Source organism: Euleptes europaea, chromosome 8 (assembly GCF_029931775.1).
Source record: "Euleptes europaea isolate rEulEur1 chromosome 8, rEulEur1.hap1, whole genome shotgun sequence".
Taxonomy (NCBI): Eukaryota; Metazoa; Chordata; class Lepidosauria; order Squamata; family Sphaerodactylidae; genus Euleptes; species Euleptes europaea.
In genome coordinates, this window is record NC_079319.1 from 52,634,194 (window position 1) to 52,657,951 (window position 23,758).

Genomic DNA, 23,758 nt, shown 5'->3' on the forward strand with positions numbered 1-23,758 from the left:
CTCTCTTCTCCTCTTCTTTTGTCATTTTTGTTTCCTTATATATGGCGTCCAGTAAGAAAATAGAGTGGTTTATCGTCACTGCTGTTAGCAGTTTGAAATTCATCTCTAAGACGAAACTGCCATTCATCTTCCAGCTCTAAACGGACTATTGTTTGACGCAACGAGCTCCTGTCTTGGCAAATTACACACAGGGTTGCACCTTAGGTTAAAGAACAAAACACAAAAGTTTAGACTGCCATGGGCCTTTCAGGCTGTTGATTTGCTGAGATCTCTGCCCATTGCTTAGAAAAACTGCCCATACTAAGTTAAGGTAGTGCTCAACTTTGCACTACTGCAACATGCTATTGGTATTGCTCATAAACACAGAATCCACTTTCATCCCAAGCCTACTTGATGGACTACTTTGTCTAACGCTAAACTATTGTTTTCTATATCTCCCTCTAGAAAACATGGTTTTCATGTTAATATAGGAACAGATAAAAGTACATGGAAGAGGCATACAAGTCATCTGTCACATGAACACATGAAGCTGCCTTATCTTAAGTCAGACCCTCAGTCCATCAAAGTCAGGATTGTCTTCTCAGACTGGCAGTGGATCTCCAGGGTCTCAGGCAGAGGTCTTTCACATCAACTTCTTGCCTAATCCCTTTAACTGAAGATGCCGGGGATTGAACCTGGGACCTTCTGCATGCCAAGCAGATGCTCTGCCACTGAGCCACGGCCCCTTCCTCAGCATTACAGTGAGCAAGATAACCCATAAACAGTGAATGAGGAAGTAGAAGTGAACTGCTAATAAACGGTCTACCATAGTAGGCTGTGACATCATGACATTTTATTATTTATTTATGTATTTGGGAAATTTCTGTGCTGCCTTTCTGGGGAACCTTTCTGAGGCTGCTTACAAAATAAATCATCATAAAAGTTATTAAAACCCAGCATTCAAAAACTCAGCCAGAGCATAAAACTACATAATGGTGAACAGGTTTTCTAGTGGCAACCAAAATTTAATGCCCATTGTTAAAGGGAACTAATACTATTTCTATATCTACTGCCCATACTAGCCTAGTCCACCCTTTTAGAAAACCATTTTATAAAAAGAAAGCACAAAAGGTTGAGTACAAAAACCACATTACCTTTCAGGAATTTGAACTTCTTAAGAAAGTCTGCGCCTACAAATGAGTCACAAAGGTATAGGAGAAGTCCACTAAAAAACACCCCTTCACAGTTGACATTGACAGAATGTGGTCGCGAACTGATGTAGCAGAGAGCTACCTAAACAAACAGTAAGGGGGTGAAAATACCTTATTTACATTGTAGATTTTTTGTCTTTAAAAGTTCAGTATTATAATTTCACCAAATAGACTTTTAAGACTCACAACTAAAAAAGACTGTTCATAATGTCTATTCATTGAAAAAAAATCACTCATTTTCCTAACATCAGTAAATTTGCCCTATACATTAACTGTACAATCCTGAAGGGGGGCCTGGAGCCACATAGAAGCCAACGTGACCCCTAAGTTGGTGTCCGTGCCACTTGTTCCGTCCAAAGTGGCACAGACGCCAGCGCAGGGAGACGCCAATCAACACAGCAACGTGGGTAGAGGGCGCTAGCGCTGCCTCTCCGGCAGCCTTTTCCCGGCATAGGTGTCCGCGCCGGAGTCCGGGGGGGGGGGTCTTCCCAGGACATTGCTGGGGGTAGAGCAGCCTTTAGGCAGCTTCCAAAGCCCTTTCACCCCAGGAATGCGCTATTTTGCAGGCATGGAGTTACGCCTGCAAAATAGCTGGCGTAGCCCCATGAAATGGTAGAAGAAAAAAGAGGGGAATAAAATCCAACCTAGAAAACAGAAGCTGGGTACCCAAGGTTGGGTAGAATAAAAAAGATGTATATAAATAATTAATGAAAATATAATTTATTGGAAACGCTATGTCTAGATTAAAATTATTAAAAAACACATTGCTTTACTAGGTTGATAACTGTACACATTGTATAAGGGAGACATATGTAATTACAACTAGTCAATCTTATCAGATGTTTGAATAATTGGTAATATTGGTAATAATACAACCTATATACAGTTTGATTTAAACTGTTTGTATATGTATATATTTCTGTAAATGTGTGCAGGGATTACATGGGTTTTAATTGACCACTGATGAAGGCCAAATAGGACGAAATGCATCCGGCATGTGGTTAGAGACATCAACCTCAGGAAATGCCATTGTGCTATTTTAACGTTTTTTAATAATTTTAATCTAGACATAGCGCTTCCAATAAATTATATTTTCATTAATTATTTATATATATCTTGTTTATTCTACCCAACCTTATGTAGCCCCATGAAACCCAATGGGGGAGTTTCACGGGGCTTTGTTAGAAAAAGATTTTTTTTCCTTGTTTTTTTCTGGCCAGGAATGCCTCTCAAGAGGCGGCACAGCTGCGCCATTCCTGGCAATCACCTATCTTCCCCCCCCCCGGCCGCCGCCCCCGACTCAGGAATGGGCTGTAAATGTCCGAGCTATGGAAGGAGCAATTAATAATAGTGAATTAATTAATTGTAGGAACCTAAACAAGAATATGAATGTGACTTTAAAAACTGAGGGGGAAATTAATTACAATAGATACATTCAACAAAAGCAGTGCTAGTAATAATATAGAAGGCTTATACAAATTGAGAAAAATCAAAAGGAAGGAAATGTATAAGTATCCAGGGAAGTATCAACAGAACATTTATATATCTAATAGTGACGTGTGAACCCCATCTGTGAACACCTAAATTGGCAGATTGAGACCGCTCTGAGACTAAAGCGATTCTTCTGCAAACCCCGCCCCCCCAGGTTTGCAGAAAAATCTGAAAAGTTAAACAAATACATTGGGGGTTTAAATTCCGCCCATTTAAAAAATAGTGTTGTCGATTACCTTTTGAACTGGTGGCAGTGGTGACTGCCACATGGATCCACTCCGGGCCTGGGTCCTACCACGGCAGACACTGTGAGCAGTTCTGGACCCAATCCCGGGAGTGGTGGATGCCGGGAGTGGCTCTGGGCCCAGCAGCGACAGCAAGGGTGCCTGGGAACAGCTCTGAGGCCAGAGCAGCTCCCGGTGTCCTCCACCACGGCAGCCAGGGGCAGAGCTTAAGGTGAGTAGTGGGGCCTGGAGCCACGATGGGTGGAGATGGGATTCCCCACCCCCATGAATCTCGCGAGCCTCTCACTTGTTCACATAAAAATGATAGAAGAAACCAAAATTCAAGTCAAGTAAAAAAAAAAAAAGTATTCAAGTAAAGTTATCAGCAATTAATAACTAGCTAAGAGAGAAATACATAAAGATTGTGGAAAAACAAATCTGGGTAGAAAATATGAGAATGAAGGAAAGTTTTAAAGAATATTGTCACAGATAATTACTTACACAGGAAACCCAAAGAAAGTATTAAAAAAACGAATAAATGTTATGAGAGGTGGGAGAAAGAATTCATGTGTGACTAATCAAAGTTTTCATGGATAAGAAAAATAATTCTTCACCATAAACGGAAACTAAGGACTCATGTAAAATATACAGTTGTCTTGCCATGTCCAATGGAAAGGGAGAAAACAGGGTTTTGTTTTTTTAAGAAGAACTGGTTATTTGTAAGAATTCTAGGTATGTACCTCTGGCCCAATGTTCAGGTAGCAGTCAATAGCAAGAACAGGGTTCTTGAAGTTATGGATGGCCTTTGGGAAAAGCTTATAAGTGGCGTGTTGAAGGAATTTCTCTAAGAGGAACTGAGCAGGAGCTGCCAAGAGTGTGTGCTCACTGTCTGGAGCACAAACATATTGAAGAGGCATTATTGGAGTCAAGCTCTCTGACACCTGCAGAGAAAATGACAGGCAAAAGTACAATGTAAGAAGTAACGTTTAAGTCACGACAAAGCAATCAAAACACAATGACAACAGTAAGAAAAACCATAAAATTTCAGGAAAAAAAGAGTGTAAGTCTTTTGAAGGCTTCCTTTGTTTCAAGAAAAACAGGTGGACCTCTCCCCATGTTGTATAGCCGAAGTACGTCTCAAAAGCAGATATTTAGGCGTTGTAGGAAAACTGTACACAAGGGATGTGTGGCCTGCAGCAAGAGTACCAGCCAAATAGAACAACTATTGGGGCTAGGGCCAGGTATTCTTGTGAGCCCAGGCAAGTGAGCAGAGACCAGAATCAATACTGGGAAGACTCGAGAAGGGGTCTTAGCATTTTTTGCCACCCTTCCGCACAAAGGCTGCATATGAATGCCAGGCAGATGGGGAGGTCTAATGAAAACACACTGTTGTGTGTTGCCATTTATGCATGGGAGGTTTTGTCTTGGATTTGCCATTCTCTATTTTTTTTTTTAATTATTTTTATTATTTTCTACAATTCAACTAAAATAAACATATCTCAACAATATATTCAGTTGTAACTGCTTGTAACAAAAAAAGTTCATTGCTATTACTGAGAATATGTTATCTATAATATTCTATGCTATCTACTATATGTGACTTCCCCGCATCTTCTTCAGTCACTAATTCTACTGGTTAACACTTTTGCATTTCAAATTAATTTCTAATCCTTATTTTCTCTCATACAGACTTGCTTTAAGCTATCTATACTACTTCTATAAGCAATTTCAAGTCCTACCTAGTTATAATATTATCATCATTGTCTCTATATAACATTCTATTATTCTAAATTAAAGGGATTAGATCAATACATAAACAAATTTTCCCATTAAAAATTCATCAAAGTAAATCCACCGTGGCTCCCTTACACCCCCAAAATAAGCATCATTTTAGCCATTATCTTGTTTTGGGAGGGGATCTGCCAGTCCTTCTTTATTTCCCAATCCCCACCCCCCGTTTTTCAATATAGTAGCTGCAATTCTGGCCTCTGAAGATGTAAAAGAAGATCCCGGTGATTGTATCCATTGGCTTCTTGTTAAAATTTCCAGCATCTTCTTGGTAAAATCCTTCATCATGTCTCCCTCCATCGCTGGCTGCCAGGAAGTGTTTTCTTGGGATAATAATGCTCCTCCTGTCAGCAGTGACTCAGACAAGTAAATTGTAGAGGTATTGAGTTCTCTCATGTTGCTCTCTCTCCTTGCCAGCTGGTCACTTGCAGCTACCTCTTTAAAATCTTGGGTCTTCATATTGTGGATCTCCTCAATAATTGTGTCCAGTTTTCCATTAATTGATTTAAATAGGATATTCATCACCTCAGCTAGTTGAAATGCTTGATGTGAGAGCGCTTGTTGTTTTTCAAAGACTAAATCTTGTTGCACTGCAAACATGTCCATTTGTTTGAGTAACATCTCTTCCATCCTCTTGTTTGACATATCTGCTTGTATTCTTATATAGAAGCAGGCTTTGTAATTTTCAAGATATCCTCAATTATGCTTCAAAGCAGCACAGATAAAGAAAAGAAAGTAGACAGGAAACTGCAGTATCATAGACCCTGCGTCGTCTCCTCTCGGTGGTTAAGTAGTAGGAACGATTTGATGGTTACACCGGGGAGATTAACTTCAAGTCTTCCAATCTGCCCTGTCTTTTTGATGGTAACAAAGCCCTTCTTGTTATCTTCCGGTCTTAAGAGGCGACGTGGCTGGACATTGAATCAAAGAAGCCGGAAGTGGGGGGGGGGAGGTTTTCGTCTCCCTCCCTCCCCTCAAAGCATTTAATTGGTAGTTGTAAAGTCATTCAAAAGTCCCTTTTATTGCGTCTACTCACTGATCAAGTTGATAAGGTCTTAGTCAGTTCATTTAATGGCATTTGTTTATTTTAAAAGTCTCGTTACGCTGGGCAGGGAGTCGCCGGTTTTCGTAGGTGTTTTTATCGTCATTCAGGTCTTCTCAATCAAGATAAAGGCAAAAAGTGTCTTTTTACTCAGTCTGACTTCCAAAGGTGAGGCTTCTTGTTCTTTTCATAGATTATTTGATGTTAATGTATAGAGGAGGTCAAAGCCTATAATCCAAAGAGTCGTCCATGGCAATGGTAACCCCTATGCCGGCGGGGACAACTTCCAACTCTACGGGAGGCTTAAAAAAGCTCTCTCAGAGAATATGGGAGTCCAAACCGCTCTTGAAGGCTGCAGGGGAATTTCCTGCTTCCCGATTCACTATTTAGGACCGAGTTCGAGTGCTTTTTGCACTCCAAATCTAAACGACTCTTGGTGTTTCCTGGGAGCCCCCAGGAAACAATGGCGCTCGGACCAAACGCTCTACAGGAAGTCCGGATTTGCCATTCTCTAGATGCTCATTTTCCCCAACTGAATTCTCAAAACTCTGCATGGGGGCTTATTTTTGAGTTTTGAGAATTTGGATGGGGAAAATGAGCATCTAGAGAGTGGGAAATCAAAAGCAAATCCTCCCATGCATAAATGGCATAAAGAGAAGTTAGCAAACCCAGAGATACAGATTTTGATAATATTGTGGGTGGGACTGAGATCATGATTTGGATTGGGAAGGGAGAACAGGCCTCCCAAATCATCCCAATCTCAAATGAAAATTAATCTCTTCTTCCTTCCCAATGTTCTCCAATATTTAGTAGATCATAAACCTTTGGACAGTTCTATCTAGTCTTTTAATCATTGTTAAGTGCCTAGTTTGTAAATAATAAATAGTTACATAAATAATAGAGTGAGCTCCCACTAGTAAATAAAACCGAGTTCTACAAAGCCTAATGTTACTACTGATTAAAAAGAAAACCTAAAAAATAACAATAATCCTCAAACAAACTTGGTTTCTGAACATCATCCTCAAACTAACTTGTGCATTGACACACTTTTTGCCACCCACATGACATCAAAAGGGAATGTGTAGGATGCCATTAGTCCAAGAGACAATAAATTATTTCTCCCAAGAGGCATCAACCTCATCTAACTTTCAGCACCGTTAACGAGTACACATGAAAAAAGCACACAGCCACTCGAGAATCAGAGTTTGGGAAGGGGTAACCATACCCTCCATCTTAAGACAAAATGCCAGAACAAAAGCAAGACGACTCAGGTTCACATGTTGGTGTGTATATACGTGTCGACATGTACACACATGCAAATCTTTATATTCCATGATTGATAGAAAACCCGTTCACAGTCAAACAGAACTGGCACGCACACCTGAATTTTCTTTTCAAATATTGACAGTTCTGTACAATCAAATATTTCTTTGTATCCACAGTAAAGTTTAAAATATGAAATAGCGGATTTAAATGACTGCAGTTCATGGGACATAACACATTGAAATTGTTTTCAGTTCTCCAGTGAGCATTTTTAGGAGATGGTTGTTGCAAACTGTATGCCCTGGAGAGATTTATACATTCAATCATAAGAATGGCGCAATAGTCAGCCTTCATTATTAAGGCCACAAGACAACGTTATTAATACGATACTCACCATTATTTTAGGCTTAACAGCAAAATCCTTTTGCCCTCCAACCTGGATGTGTTTCTTCATGAGACTGAAGTTGTTAAAGCAACAGATAAGCAGGCCACTGCTGTTTGTCCTCAGATTAAAATCTACATCTTCACAGAAATACCTAAACAATTTGAACATTTAACTCATCAAGTGTTTGGTGAAGGCAAAAATCTGTATCTTGCACTATGCCCTTTGACTTCTCATAATAAATGTTGAATAATCACACTGCAACCAAAAAAAACCTACAACCCTAGAATAAGGAAACAAAAAGCTGTGCAGCTGTCACTTGTTCTTTGCAAATGATATGTATATATATTCATACAGTTTGTTCACACATGTTGATTGCTCACCTGATTGCTGACTTGGCAAAAGCCTTTAAAAGAAGCATTAAGCAATGAAGTATTAGGGGCAGTCTGAAATGGGCAAGGATGCCTATGGGAAGAAGGAAGGACCCTCTCTCTATTCAACTGCAGATATGACCATGGTTTGCGAGTTGGTTCTAAATGGGAGGTGGGTGTATTTTTTAATTTGAAAATGTATACCCTGCCCTTCCTGTGCTCATGGTGGCTTACAATCAGTCATAAAGGACATTAAAATAGAATCAAATACAAGGAAAAAAATCCAGTATCAATTAATCTGTAAATGCCCATCCCTTATCCGGAAGGGCTTGCACAAAGAAAGGCCCCAGTGGAGAAGGCATGAGCCCTTTGGGACTAGTCAACTGAGGGTATCATCAGCAGAGTGTACTGAGAGGATCTAAGATGGAGAAAATGCTCCTACAGGGAGAGATGCTCTTGTAGTAATTTGACCCTAGATTGTGAAGGACTTTATAGATCAAATTAAACACCTTTGAATGAATACGCTTGCTCTTTGGACCAACCATGTCCATCTCCTTTCACAGTCCAAACTGACCAAGTTATTCCCTAATGCAACCATAAATCACATGTGCAAACTGACCTCGATTCAATAACGAAATGCTATTCACAATCTGTGCTGTTCCAGAACTCCTTTCATTTCACTGAAGGTTTTGCTAGGAAAAGTTCTCAAGAGCTAAGCCTTCCTTCAAGTTACACTCAAATGTCAGTCTCTCTTATTAGCAATATTTTTCTTTCCTTTGTAAAAAAAAACTATGATTTTCAGCTGATATTGCAAAACAGCCAAATTGTACGTGGCAGAACTGTGTTATCAGGAGTAATTTGGATTGCTCTCTTGATGGTGCCTTTCTTACAGATTTGCTTGTAAGCTTCATCCTTATTTTTTTAAAAGAATCGGTTTAGATCTCTAAATTCTAGCCATTTGTATAACTAGAAGCAAAAGACTTGAATTGCTTACCTGTTTAGATCATATTGCACATTTTGAGTCAGATCTACGTTGAGCAGAATGAAGTCATGGATGTGGCACCTGGAGAAAAAAGCCTTTGGTGGCCTGGAATTCAGTTTGCTGTTCCACTTCTGAATGCCTAGTATTGCATAGTGGACGATTTTTGGTGTGGCTTCAATGTGCTGCAGGACACTCTTCAGAGACACATTTTTACTGGTTGTTCCTTGATCCATGGACTGACTATGAAAAGGAAAAGAAATACTGTACTAGATCATCACTGCATTCAGAAGTAGAAAGGTGTGGTTATATTAAAGCTCTTACGAGTGTAAAACTATTAACATCATTTTAAGTTATGCATGGTCAAATCATTAGTTTTCAAATGGCAGTTTTGAACTATTACTGAACAGTACTGACTCCAACTACCAATGGGCCTTTTCTAGAGCCCGATTTAAGCCCTGCTCAGCGGAAGATTTCAACGCTGTCCCATGAAGGCACAGTTATGCCCCTGCAACGCTAATGAGATTGAGTCAATCGAGCATATATTATTGAATTGTAAATTTTACAGAGATATTAGGAATCGCCTAATTCTACCTTTGCTGGCCAGGTTTCATGATTACTCTAGTTCTTTTAGATATGCTAGTACTTTGATGGCAAATTTTCTGCTTGAAGATAAGAACACCACTGTCTCATACACAGTGGCAAAGTTCTGTTACATTGCCATGAAAACACGGAGATAATTTTTGGCCCGAGAGGCAGCCCAATAAATGTTGGGGTAAATGTATTGTATTACTGCAATTGTTATGCTGGTCATTGATTGTATCCAATAAATGATGATGATAGTACAGACAACATTTCAGGTTATACTAGATATTGTTTTCCTTTTGTCTTGTAAAACCTCTCTTTATTGTCAAACATCAGAAGTGTAACAAAAGTGCATGCCAGTGCACCGAATCAATTTTCCAAAGCTTGCATTGATCCAAAATTCTGCTGGAGGCCCCAATTGATGCACCTCTCTGGTTAGGAGATATTGATTACCTGGATTGTTCTTGGACAGTATGGCTGTTCCATAAAACACAAGAATCATCCATAACAACGATGAAAGGCCAGACGCACTGACGCTTGACCCCTAGCTCTTCTAGTCGGTTTCTCTCCAATTCCAAGTTATGGTAAGAAAGCTCCTTAATAAGGAATCTTGCAGCACCTAAAACATGTAAAAAGATTATTTGAAAGAGAGGAGGCTAAAGCTCATCCATAGGCCCCTAATCCTCTTTATTTAACACAAAACAGTTGGACTTTGCTACGTATAACATAGAAACTGACTGTTATAAGCGTCTGGCAGTAGGATGACAGGGATATGTTTGCTGAAAAGGTGCCAAAGAACAATACATTCTGAAGCCAATACCAGTTGGACACTGGCAGATTGCCCAGTGAGTGTTCATTGCAGAGTCAATCATTTCTCTGAATCCATCCTGAGAAGATTCAATATAATGAAAATGTTTTAAGGATTATGTGGAGTGTTACTTGTAGTTTTCATTCTGGCTCTCCAGAAGGATATTAAAGTATAGCTCGAGCCATGAGCTGGGGCATCGTTTGTGCCTGGGTGAGGGGGAGAACAAGGATGACTTTGGGCTGCTGAGCCCAGCACTGGCTGTCAGCCAATGAGCTCTCAGGCAGCTTCCTGCAGCTTGCCCCAGAGGTCAGCCCATCATGGGATGGGTAGGTCATGGGGACCTGCAGGTGTCTCTCTGGTACACAGCTCAGACATTCAGCAACTCTCCCTCAGCAAAGGAATTTGACCCAGAGCTAATAGGCTGATAGGCCTTGGGGGTTTTGCCTTCCCCGTAGAAAAGAATATATTTACTGTGTATACTTCTGTTAAAAAGAGCACAACCGTCACAACTGGCTGCTGGCATTCAGACGTTGGCTGGAGAAGACAATGCAGGCTGTGCAGGATGGGCTCCTTGTATGACCAAAAGGAGAGTCCCCTTAAGGGGCTATGGGGAGGCAGCCAACCTCGGGGCTGGCGCACTGGCTTTGCCCCAGGTGGGTGGTCATGGCTAGGAATAGCGGTTTCCACCACTTCCAGCCCTAATACCAGTCCTCTGCCTTAGGTTACCCCAACAGGCAGGCTGAGAAAGATGCTGACAGCAAGTTGGGCTGTCAACTGCACCCACTGGCCCCAGCCGACGCTGCGCCAAGACCTGAGGAATCTGCAGTCAATAAAGTTGTAGCCTGATTCCTCCCTGCTAGCATCACCTGTTTAATTCTATTAGTTTCCTTTGGGACTTTGGGGAGGGGTCATGGCTTAGTGGTAGAGCATCTGCTTGGCATGCAGAAGGTCCCAGGTTCAATTCCTGGCATTTCCAGTTAAAGGACGAGGCAAGTAGGTGATATGAAAGACCTCTGCCTGAGATCCTGGAGAGTTGCTGCTGGTCTAAGCAGACAATAATGACTTTGATGGACCAAGGGTCTGATTCAGTATAAGGAAGCTTCATGTGTTTGACTTTATATTTTTACCTGGTTTTGAAAAGATTATGAGGTTTGGAGATGAGGTGAAAACTTTACAAGATCATCAAGCCATGTTTTGTTACAAAGGATTTATAATTATAACCAAAGATAGGAACCAACATAGGGCAAAAAGGCCCAGAGATAAGCGCAAAGAACACACAGAGCACTCTGCTTGAAGTTCCTTCGCCAGGTCCAGTAAAATTCAAGTGAATGTTCAAGCTGGAGTTTTAAAATAACATTTGTAAAATAAATTGAATTGTACAGCACTTACTTGAATGCAAGGCGACCCTGAATGAACCCCCCTTACAATTTTTTTTACTAGACATAACTGTAACTTGTATGCAAATGTAAAATGTTCCCCTCTTTTCTTTTCTTTTTCTGGAGGGGGGACGGCATACTTGAAAAAGAACCTAGTTTTGCATGGGAATAAATACTGTATTGAGGTACATGCTAGGAAGACCTAACAGACACAAGGTAACAGCTAGTGAGATGCACTGCTAAAATAGCAGAGTGGGGCTGGGGAGATATTGATTCAAATCCCTACTCAGCCATGACATGCATTGGGTGACCTTAGGCTTCAATCCGAAACACACTTTCCTGGGAGTAAGCCCCATTGCTCCCTCAGATCTCTCTTAGCCTAACCTAATTCATAGGGTTAAAGTGAGGATAAAATGGATGGCGGCAAAGAACCATGCAAACCTGCCGGAGTTCCTCGGAGAAATGGCAGGATAAAAACGTCGAGAGATCGAGTGTACGCATGCGCTAAATCAAGACGGTTGCTGTACTCCGAGCTCTCCTTTGAACTAAAGAATTTATAGCTCAAAAAGAATGTAAATAAGGGAGTCCTAGCATATACAACGAGATAAGAGGGGGGGGGGGAAACTAAGAGAAGCAGAGGAGATAAAGTTTGAAATTTCAACACCGGTAAGACTGCTTTATTTATTACACTCCTGGGGGAACGTCTTGAGGCCGAAAAAAGCCTACTCATTAACTCCCCTAATCAGCTTCTAAAGACGGCAAAGAATATTAAGGAATTATCAGAACAAATATCTGCTCTTCAAAACAGTGATAGCATTTCAAAATAAAATGAGCGAAGAAATTAAGTCTATAGAAGACGAGATCGGCAAAGTGGGAAAAGAGCTGGTAGGGATTAAGCAAATAGCTACTTCCGCAAAAGAACTGGCAACAGAAAACGTGCAGAAGATTGATCATTTAAACCGGCAAATTACTGAACTCTCTGACCGCAACAGAAGGGCTAATTTAATTTTGGCAGGGATTTCTGAAGAGGTTTCTGCCAAGAATTTAGAAGGGACTCTTAAGGAATGGCTTGCAGATAATGGAGTCAAGCTTCAACCAGACGAGATAGAACGAGCACACCGCTTGCAAGGGAGAGGGAGGGGTGGAGCCCCCTGTGATGTTATACCGTACATACTCAACGTATAAGCCGAGTTTTTCAGCCCAAAAAAAGGGCTGAAAAAGCCGGCCTCGGCTTATACGCAGGTCAATATGGTAGGGGAGGGGGGAGGGGGAGGGGGCAACTTACTGCCGCCGCCATGGCCGCCACTGCTGCCGGGCCCGCGCAGCTTCCCCCAGCCAGGAGCGCCCTGTGAGGGCCTCCTGTGGCCGCGGGAAGGCCATGCCGCCGCCGGGAGCGCCTGGCTCCCTCCGCCCAGGACGGGCCTGGGGAAGCCTCCTGCGGTTGCGGGAAGGTAAGCCTGCTGGGGGGGGAAGGGTTATAAGCCGACCCTCGGCTTATACGCGGGTGCCTAATTTCCCCCCATTTTTGGGGAGAAATTAGGCACCTCAGCTTATACGCGGGTCGGCTTATACATGGGTATATACGGTAATCAAATTTACAAGAGAAAAGCTTCAACAACAAGTATATAAAGAACTGAAAAAGAGGAAGGACCTGAGCTTCAGAGGAAAAAGAGTGTGGGTGAGACAAGACTTTTGCCAAGAAACTCTCAAGAAAAAGAATTTAATGCATCCCGATGCCCAAAAATTGCATGCAAATAATGTAAAATTTACATGGGGTTACCCATCCTCAATAATTATTTTCCAAGATGGAAAGAGTCTTATGGCATGAAATACCTCAGAAGCGACAGAACTACTAAAACAGTTGGGAATAAATACAAAAGATATGGGAGAGCAAGAAATGGAAGAAGCAGCAGAATCTGAACAGGACCCTGAGGAAGGAGGGTCAGGAAGAGCTGAAAAACGTCCTAGGACAGACCCACACAGTGAAACTACCTAAAAGGGAAGTATACAAATGTTAATTGAGCTAATGTATAATATGTAAGAGAGCTCAGGAGAGGAAGGGGATGCATGCACTCCAAGAAGTGGAGAGAGGGGATGCCTTTTTATCCCCAGTTGACTTCTTTTCCACAGGGTGGGAAGGGAAAGGGAAGGGGTGGGTTAGCAAACTATATAAAATATCCTCAGCCACGGTACCTTAAGACTCACAGTAATAAGGAATATGGATAGGTTAATAAGATTACTTACACTGAATGTCAATGGTTTAAATTCGGATCTTAAGAGATATAGGATATCTAAACTCGCAAGAGACCAAAAGACCGATGTAATGTGCCTCCAAGAAACACATAAGAAAAAAAATGATAAGAAGCCACCTTTAAAGGATATGGCCTGGGTGACATTAGCAGAAGCTAGAAGTGATTCTAAGGCAAAAGGGGTCGCAGTCTTGATTCACAAGAAATATAAAGTGGAGGAAGTGGGAAAAATAGTAGATAGAGACGGTAGATACTTATTAGTTAAATTTAAATTGGAAGGTAAGCGGTATACAATAGTAAATATTTACGCCCCGAACAAAGGACAAAAGAAGTTTTTATGTAGAATCTTTAAAAAAAAAAAAAACAATTTTCAGAAGGGGAAATCATTATAGCAGGAGATCTTAATATCGATATTACAAAAGATAAAACAATAAATTTGGGAAAATGGGGTCTGAAAGAGGCACATGAATATATGGGCTTATATCCCAAACCCACTCACATATCTAGTAGACATAAAACAGCATCAAGCATAGATTATATAATCCTAGGGAAGAGCAGCAATATGAACATAAAAGGAATTATAACTCACCCAATTTTGATATCTGACCATGCCCCAATAAGTATTGAAATAGCGATAAACCAAGAACAAAAAAAAAGTCACTGGAGGTACAACAATCTAATAAAGGAAGAAGATAGACAATATATGAAAGAGCAGATAAAGCTGTATTTTGAGGAAAACAGAGGGTCAGTCACTACTAATATCTTATGGGATGCTGCAAAGGCGGTGATAAGGGGATATTGCATAAAAAAAGAATTATAAAAAGAGAGTGGTACTCAAAAAGACAACTTAAAATCCAGGAATTGGAAAGGTTACAGAGTAAACAAACAAACAAATATAACCCTAATGTACTGAGACAAATTACGGAACTTAAAAAACAGATAGTGGCTTTAGATTTGGCAACAATATGGAAAAGGGATGTTATGGTGAGGAATGAATTCCAAAGAAATAGCATAAACTCAGCAAAAAGACTGGCTAATTATCTGAAAAATAGAAAGGAAAAACAAAGGGTCAAAAGTATAAAAGTTAATAACCAAACATCACAAAACCCTAAAGTAATTACGGAGGCGTTTGAGTCCTTTTACAAAAATTTATATAAGAAAAGAGACACAGTAGGTTTTGAAGAAGACATTAACTTAATATTGAAGGAGACCGAGAAAGTTAAATTGGAAGAGGATATCACATTGCAAGAGATAAGAGACGTAATTAAAGAACTAAAAAAAGGCAAATCACCAGGTCTAGATGGGTTTACAGGCGAATTCTACAAGGAAATGGCAGAAATCCTAGCTCCAGAACTTCAGGCGGTGTTTAATGAAGTCTTGAAGGGCAAGAAAGCTCCAGACTCGTGGAGACAAACAGAAATAATAGTGTCGAAGGCTTTCACGGTCAGAGTTCATTGGTTCTTGTAGGTTATCCGGGCTGTGTAACCGTGGTCTTGGAATTTTCTTTCCTGACGTTTCGCCAGCAACTGTGGCAGGCATCTTCAGAGTAGTAACACTCTGGAGAGACACTGTCCTTCAGTGTTACTACTCTGAAGATGCCTGCCACAGTTGCTGGCGAAACGTCAGGAAAGAAAATTCCAAGACCACGGTTACACAGCCCGGATAACCTACAAGAACCAAAGAAATAATAGTGATTTTAAAACCACAGAAAGACCCCGAAGAGGTAGGATCATATAGACCAGGGGTGGGGAACGTCAGGCCCGGGGGCCGTATAAGGCCCGCAAAAGCATTTGGTCTGGCCCTTCGTGGGTCCTGGCAGATCTCTAGCTCAGAAAGATCTAAGACTGGTGATCTGCCCCCTCCCGCAGACAGCAATACCCTTTATTCAAGGTGGATGTGAGTTTATTTTGCCAAGAAAAGGAACCTTTTTTCTGCCTTGAAGAAGAGTCATTAGCTATGGAGCTGCTAGGACTGCCCAAGAATATAGCAGGCTAATTTTAAGTTGATAATTCTGTATGGCCCGCAAATGATATTATAAATATCTACCGTATTTTCCCGCGTACAAGACGACTGGGCGTATAAGACGACCCCCCATTTTTACAGTTAAAATATAGAGTTTGGGATTGTCCCGAGTCCGCGGCTTGGGGCCGGCCCTCGGGACTGTGCCCCAACCCCGCGGCCACCCCTGGTCCTCCTGGGGCGGCTCAACCCCCGGGGAAACAACACCACTTACCGGGGCGGGAGAAAGAGGGGGCGAGGGCGGCTGGACGAGCTGGCAGCGCTCCGGGAGGGGGGCGAACAGGAGGAGGCTGGGGGCCGACCTCCCGGCATGGAAGAGTGTGTGCCGACACGGAGCGGTGGGACGTGGCTCTCAGGGGGAGTCGGCGAGGGGAGAAGGGAGCGGGGAAGAAGAGGGGGACGGGGGCGAGAGTAAGGGCCCTCGAGAAGGGCGAGGCTAAAGGCGAGGGGAGGACTGAGCCTACGGCCCATGGAGGGCGGGGCTAAAGGAGGGTTTGGAGGGGAGGGAAGCCCATAAAGACAGAAGCTGAAGCGGAGGCTGGGGAGGAAAGGGGGCATGTTGGGTGTGCTAGGCGGCAGCCAAAACACCCTGTGCCGGGAGAAGAGAGTGGCCACCCCAGCCCCGGCCAGCCGGCCAGCGAGCCGCATGCCTGCCTTGCGCTGCCGCTGGAGCACAGCCGAGCACTTCCCTCCGTGCACCCCGGCGCACCTGGCTCCGACTCCAAGCTGGGCAGTGAGCGCCCTCGCCTGGCTCGCCTCCCCTCCCTCCTCTGCCGGACATGGACAGAGCGGAGGCGGCTCCCCAGGCAGATTCTCCAGTCCGGCTCGGAATTCAGCATCCGGCGTATAAGACGACCCCCGGCGTATAAGACGACCCCCGACTTTTGAGAAGATTTTCCTGGGTTAAAAAGTAGTCTTATACGCCAGAAAATGGCCCTTGGCAGAAAAAAGGTTCCCCACCTCTGATATAGACCTATAAGCCTTCTCAACCAAGACTATAAGATATTCGCAAAAATATTAGCAAATAGATTAAAGAGGGTTATCCCAAATATAATAAAAGAGGACCAGTATGGATTTGTAAAAGACAGGAATATAGCACACCCTATTAGAAATATAATTAACGTCCTGCAACATGGCCAAAAACAAAAATTGGGCCTCCTGAAACTGGATGTATTCAAAGCCTTTGACACTCTTTCCCAAGAATACCTGTGGCAGGTTATGCGCAAATACGGAATAGGAAGTAATTATTTAAATGCAATTCAGGAGATATATAGGGATGGAACAGCAGTGGTGAAGGTTAACAATGATCACTCGCAAGTTTTTCAGATTCAGAGAGGAGTTTGCCAAGGCTGTCCGCTTTCGCCGCTCTTATTTATCATAGCGATAGAACAACTAGCAGAAAGGATAAGAAATAGCGCAAGGATAGAAGGCTATAAGATTAAGGAAGAAGAAATGAAAATTAATTTATTTGCTGATGACATTATGGTTATTATGACAAACCCTAAAGAATGAATAAAAGAAATAAAGATTATATTAGAAGACTTTGAAAGGTGTTCAGGGTTAAGAGTCAGTATGGCTAAATCAGAAATTATATATGTCAATGTGAACAGGGACGAAAAAAAAATACAAATATAGGATTGGGAGCTAAAAAGTTTAAATACTTAGGTATAGTATTACAAAAGAATATTAATAGAATATCAGAGGTCAATTATAATGACGTATGGAGAAAGATAGAGAAGGATATGAAAAGATGGAGAAATAAAACTTTAGGAATCTCCTCTAGAATCAGAAGTACTAAAATGTTTTGGGTGCCTAAGTTAACATATTTATTTCAGACGATACCACTAGGAATTAGTACAAAAAAAATAGAACACTGGAATAGAATGATAAGAGGGTGGATATTCGATAGCAAAAAATGTAGAATTCAAAAAAGGTTGGTATATAGCCTTAGATCAGAATTGGGTTGGGGTGTCCCAGATTTGAATAGCTATTACGCCGCTTTTCAATTAAAGTCATTATTAGAGATAGGAGAAGAAAGTGACAAAATGGGTTAGATTTGAAAATAAGATTAACAGTGACATAGGAAGATTTGGCATTTTCTCAAAGGCCATAAGTAAAGATTTAAAATTAACCATAGGGCCCAGACGCACAGCACTAGAGGTATGGAATAAATGGCAACCTTTATGGTTAGGAAGGACCTCAAGATGGGCACTGCTAGAGTCTATGCACACCGAAATGAGGGAATGTAAATGGTGGGAAACCCTAAGGTCAAAAGGATACTATAGACTGGGTGATATGTACAGAGGAGGAACCCTAAAACCTCTACAGGAGATAGTAGAAGAGATAGGCAAGCAACATTGGTTAAAAACAACAGGCCTTTATAGAAGGGTTAAAATGATTAAGGAAAAAGGGGAAATATGGTCAGAGGAACCAATGGAAGCAATATATAAAGAAATGCAAAAATCAAAACAAGGATTAGCAGGAAAAATCTACAGGAAAATGATATCAAATAAAGACAAGACAATAACATATTTACAAAAAACTTGGAGTAAGGAAGGTCAGATATCAGAAAACACAGCAGATAAAATTATGAAAGGATTAGAGGAAATTAAAGTGATTAAATTTAATGAATTGGAACACAAATTTTTCACAAAATGGTACAAAACACCAGCGCAATTAGCGAATATGTTTCCAGGTCTAAGCCCCATGTGCTGGCACTGTAGACAATCTAAGGGATGGTTCTCCCACATGTGGTGGGAATGCCCAGAGGTTAGAGACTTTTGGACACAAATACTAAAAATAATAAGAATATGTAAAGTATCCTTAACCGTAGATTTTAAGCTAATGTTAATGAGTACAACAGGGAACTCGGGGGTAAACAAGAGGGACCAGGCCACATTCAAGCCTATGTTATTAGCAAGCAAAGCAGTAATAGCTCTGGGTTGGAAGGATAAAAGTAAATGGACTATAGAAATCTGGCACAACTATCGTATATACCCATGTATAAGCCGACCCGCATATAAGCCAAGGTGCCTAATTTCTCCCCCAAAATGGGGAAAAATTAGGCACCCGCGTATAAGTCGAGGGTCGGCTTATAAACCACCCCCCCCCCCGCGCGCAGGCTTACCGGTACCTTCTGGGCTCCTGGCAGCGGCCTCCCTGCAGCCGCAGGGGGCCTCTGGAGGCCGCTCCCGGCCGGGAGAAGGCGGCGGGGCGGCTGGGCGGCCTCCCCGCGGCCGCAGAGGGCCTCTAAAGGCCGCTCCCGGCCTGGAAAAGGCGGCAGGGGCGGCTGGACGGCCTCCCTGCGGCCGCAGGGGGCCTCTAAAGGCCGCTCCCGGCCTGGAAAAGGCGGCGGGGGCGGCTGGGCGGCCTCCCCGCGGCCGCAGAGGGCCTCTAAAGGCCGCTCCCGGCAGGGAGAAGGCAGCGGGGGCGACTGGGCGGCCTCCCCGCGGCTGCAGGGGGCCTCTAAAGGCCGCTCCCGTCCGGGAGAAGGTGGCGTGGGCGGCTGGGCGGCCTTCCCGCGGCCGCAGAGGACCTCTAAAGGCCTCTCCCGGCCGGGAGAAGGCGGCGGGGGCGGCTGGGCGGCCTCCCCGCGGCCGCAGAGGGCCTCTAAAGGCCGCTCCCGGCCTGGAAAAGGCGTCGGGGGCGGCTGGGCGGCCTCCCCGCGGCCGCAGAGGGCCTCTAGAGGCCACTCCCAGCCGGGAGAAGGCAGAGGGGGCGGCTGGGCGGCCTCCACGCGGCCACAGGGGGCCTCTGGAGGCTGCTCCCAGCCAGGAAAAGATGGCGGAGGTAAGTTCCCCCCTCCCTCCTCCCTCCCCCCTCTACCGTATTGACCCGCGTATAAGCCGAGTTCGGCTTTTTCAGCTCTTTTTTTGGGCTGAAAAACTCGGCTTATACGCGAGTATATACGGTATCTGTTTGAATTTATACAGTCGGATATCGTCGAGATGATGCGTCAGAAGACTTCATGGGAAGATAAGAACAGGGAAATCACGAGTAAGTGGAAGACCTATTTAGAATGGATATCACTGGAAGGAAGAAAAGACATTCGGTGGAAGATTCAGACTTTGTGCCCGTGGCTGGGGTTAAGAGACTAAAAATTATAAGGAGAAGGAATGGGGTTAGGGAGGGGGATGGGTAGGATGGAAGGGAATGAGAAAAGTACGTCATACAAACAATGTATGTAGAAAAAGAAATATATATTTGAAACTTGTATAAAAAGAAATAATAATAATAAAAGAATTGGAGCCACCACACACAAAAAAAAAAAAGTCGAGAGATCTTGACCAGTTTCTCTGTCCATCTTACTCTCTTCCCTCCCCAGCAGAAATGAGAGAAAAGTCTGCACTTTGGCTTCTTATTTTGCCTCACTTACCAACGCCAGCATTGTTGAACACGCCTGGCAAAACCAGCATGATGTGGTTGGGCCAATACTTGCGATAAAGTGGCATTTCATATTCCTTCACCACTAGGAGATGAAGATGGCTGACACCTTCCATAGCATGGTACAGATTCAAGAGGCCATGTTCATGGCGTCCACTTGAAGGAGTGAAAATAGGACTTTTTACTGCATTCACATTCTGTTGGAAGAACAAGAAAAAGGAGATTACTCGCTTGGTTAGTTATGGAATACACCCATCTCTCCTAAAGGGGCACATGTACACCAGTAAGACAAGTATCCTGCCAAGGGGAGGCAATGCCCTCTTTTTGTATTTCACAGGTGTTTGAACTTGCCTCTCTCTTTCCCATAAAAATCAATGACTCCAACTGACTTTTAGAGGAAAAATATATGACTGCTATCCAAAAGGCTAAATGAATACTCGGGATTTCTTACTCATTACAGGTGTTAACCATCTTAGCACCCCTCCTCAAGTTAAATATATAATGAAATATTATGCAACAGAGTCTTCCCATGTTTCAGCCATCTGATTGGTAGTTTTTAAAATGTTTCCATATGACACTGTCCTCTGATTGTGTACACACCATTAATAGCATGTTCTTTCCACCCCCACACACAAATATGCTTTACTTTAAACTTGTAAAAAATGCTATTTCCTGGGCAGGATGCTACCTGGTGCGAGCAGTTTCTTATGTCTGAGGGGGAAACAGCTCGGTTGCAGGACTTTAGTGACGTGCTAGTCGATTACTCTGCCTTTTACACAGAGGGAAAGCTCTGCAAATATGAGTTTTTTTAATGTTGATAAAGTTTTGCATTATTCCTATCCATGCTACTCATGCTTGCTTTTTAAAAACAGAAGAGAATCATCTACAGCTCAGCGAACCTTTTAGGGAGGAGGGAGGGAATAGTTAGAAGTGTCTGTAAATACGTGTAGGGTGTTGTTTTTTTTACAGTTATCATGTTACTTCTATGCAGTGATTCATTACTCATGCTCCTCAAAATAAAAAATAAAATAAAATAGGGTGGGCAGAAAATCTTAAGGGTCAAGTGAGGGAGGCCTGTCAGGTGCATATCAGGTGTGTAAGTGTAACCACTGCTAAAAATGGAGAGAAAATAGATTGCCCTGGGCTGTCTTATTTGTACATTTATAACATTTTTTATGCCACCTCCAGGAACCTGCTCGAGGAGATTAAAAAATAAAAATAATAAAAACAAGACATTAGAAATTATTTAAAATCTAGAATTGAAAAAGTCCCAACCCAGCATAAAAACATATATCATAAAAAAAACCCACAGACGAACCACAGGCTAAAATAGCATCAAAAAACCAACCCCTTAATTAAAAGGAATCTCCACTGCAGGGGCAATTTCACACAGAATTGCATCAAAATTGCAACCAGACTACCATGGAAAATCACCCTGGTGTGAAAGCAGCCAGTATCTGTTTTATGCAGGCCGAACAGATTTAACCCACCTTATCAGATACAAGAGGAAGACGCATGCTTTCCAGATGCTTGCCCTGCTTGCTGAAGACAAAATAGCTCTCTTTGGATTTAGGGATTATAAAATGAAGCTGAATCTCTTCTCCTAACATTGAGGACGAGAATGTAAATGCATGTAGCGTGGAGTCGGACATCTGTATGCAAGGGAGAGAAAGAAACTGTAACCCACTAAGGAGGCATAGTTTGGTTTCTGATGGTTAAATGTGTCAACAACACCACTGGATTAACTACTGCAAAGAGTAATCAGCAGTTTAGAGGCATACCCACATTGGTCCAGTTTCCATACATCTGTTCTCTGAAAGCTCTTCAATTAATTTACTTTTCCTGCTTCTTATACCAGGCCCACAGTTTATAACAAGGGCAATTCTCTTTACATTGCTAGAAATACAGTAGCATATCAAATATGTAGCTATGGCCAATAGCCTTTTCAGAATGCTAAACTCTATGTATTGGGGAAAATATCTGGTGATTCTGAAAACTGCCAAGGGTTCAGGTTCAGTTTTATTGTATGAGGCCAAAGGATTGACAGTAAATAGTAAAATACTATAAAACTAGATTAAAGCACTCTAAACATTACAGTTTTTAAGACAGTTTTAAAACTCAATTCATTAGAGAATGAGAGACTCCAATAAATATCTGTCAGGTGGCTAATAAAGATTAGGTCTTTAAGTGGCCTATGCTGACACTAGTGTGGCTGGGATTTTCTTTGCAGCTAGAGCAAAAAGGGCAAACTTGTATGAAACCTCTGACTCCACATCTGCAAGGAGGAATAAAACTTTATCCATCATAGTGCCTTGGGGCTGAATAAAGTGGCCAAGGGAAAGGAATGTTTCAGAAGGCCAAACTACAAATTCCATTGGGGATCCATGACTGGATTCCATAACATATTATTTAGCTGAGGAAAGCAGCCATGAGACACAGAGATGTAGATTGGGGCCATCATATTGGGGAAGAAGTAGCTAACTCTTCCCCTCCCTGCATTACTCCTCCAATCAGAAATCCCCGCCCATACTGCTTTAAGCTCTAATAGGAAAAAAAGGCAGGACCAAGTACTGTGCTTTTGTTTTCCCCATAATGAGGTCTGAGTCAGCCATGACTGCATTTTGTAGCTAAATTATATGTCTGGAATATGATCACTGTTTTTTGCTTTCTCGTGTCGTTTGGCCCCGAGTGGGTATCCTTGCAAATTAATGTTTGAACAGAATAATATGTCTGTAAAGGTTCAGAGATTCATGAACACTGGAACATAATGAAGTATACCCATTGTCCTTTGAAGTCAAATGAACAGTATAAACTCTAAGCCAGTTTAACAATCATTGTTTCTCCAGTCCCGGAAGCTGAAGTTTGGTGAAGGCATGGACATATCCCTTATCCCTAGGTTGTTTATGCATGGGTACTTTCACTCACTTTCATCCCGGTCTGTCTTGGTTGTTCCTTGGAGTTATGCATGAGTTTTCCGTCCATTAGAGATGACCTCGCTGCCAGCCCTCACAAATCCTTCCATCTCCCTTGAGTTCAGCTCACTTGAAATCCCCATGCATAAGGCAAAGTGCAGGACAAGGAAGCTTGGGGGAGGGATGTTTCTCTCACAGAAAGAACTACAGCCAATTACAAAATGTGTCAAAAGGCAGGGATTCAAATGCTTCCTGCTTCCTGGGAGTTCTTTCTAAGCAGAAGAGAGGCATTTAGAAACAACACTTGGATTTCTCCCCCACCCCCATTTACTTTTAGGGAGCTCTGTTTTGTTTTTGTTTTTTAAAATGCTTTTTGACCCTGCACTTGGGTTTAGGGGAGGGGGGACTTCTAAGCACTACAGCCATTTACAAAGTGGCATTTCAAGGAGCTGGGACTTACAAGCTTCTTGTATTGAGCTTGGAGACTGCTGGTGCATTGCTTTGTGAGAAGAAATTGTGGTTCCAGCGAGCAAAGAACCTCAGGTAAAACTCCCATGCATAAGTGACCCTAGTCTTCATCACAGAACAACACAGTCTGAAGATCACAGGTGAAAGGAATGGCTATTAAATGAACTTAACTCTGAAATGAAAAAAAATGCCCTGAAAAAAACCTCTGTAAATTGTAATTGTTTTTGA

At 42.4% G+C, this 23,758-nt stretch overlaps 1 protein-coding gene across 1 annotated transcript in view; it reads right to left on the minus strand.

Moving 5' to 3' along the window:
* The window catches only part of GREB1L (GREB1 like retinoic acid receptor coactivator), a 110,030-nt gene continuing 86,272 nt past the window's right edge, over positions 1-23,758 (minus strand). Inside the window, exons 26-33 of the mRNA XM_056854721.1 lie at positions 21,641-21,802; positions 20,143-20,347; positions 9,769-9,934; positions 8,746-8,973; positions 7,393-7,534; positions 3,646-3,846; positions 1,134-1,272; positions 1-199 (exon numbers count right to left, since the gene is read on the minus strand). Coding sequence (XP_056710699.1) covers positions 36-199; positions 1,134-1,272; positions 3,646-3,846; positions 7,393-7,534; positions 8,746-8,973; positions 9,769-9,934; positions 20,143-20,347; positions 21,641-21,802 — 1,407 coding nt within the window. The 3' untranslated portion in view covers positions 1-35. The remainder of the gene's footprint in view (positions 200-1,133; positions 1,273-3,645; positions 3,847-7,392; positions 7,535-8,745; positions 8,974-9,768; positions 9,935-20,142; positions 20,348-21,640; positions 21,803-23,758) is intronic.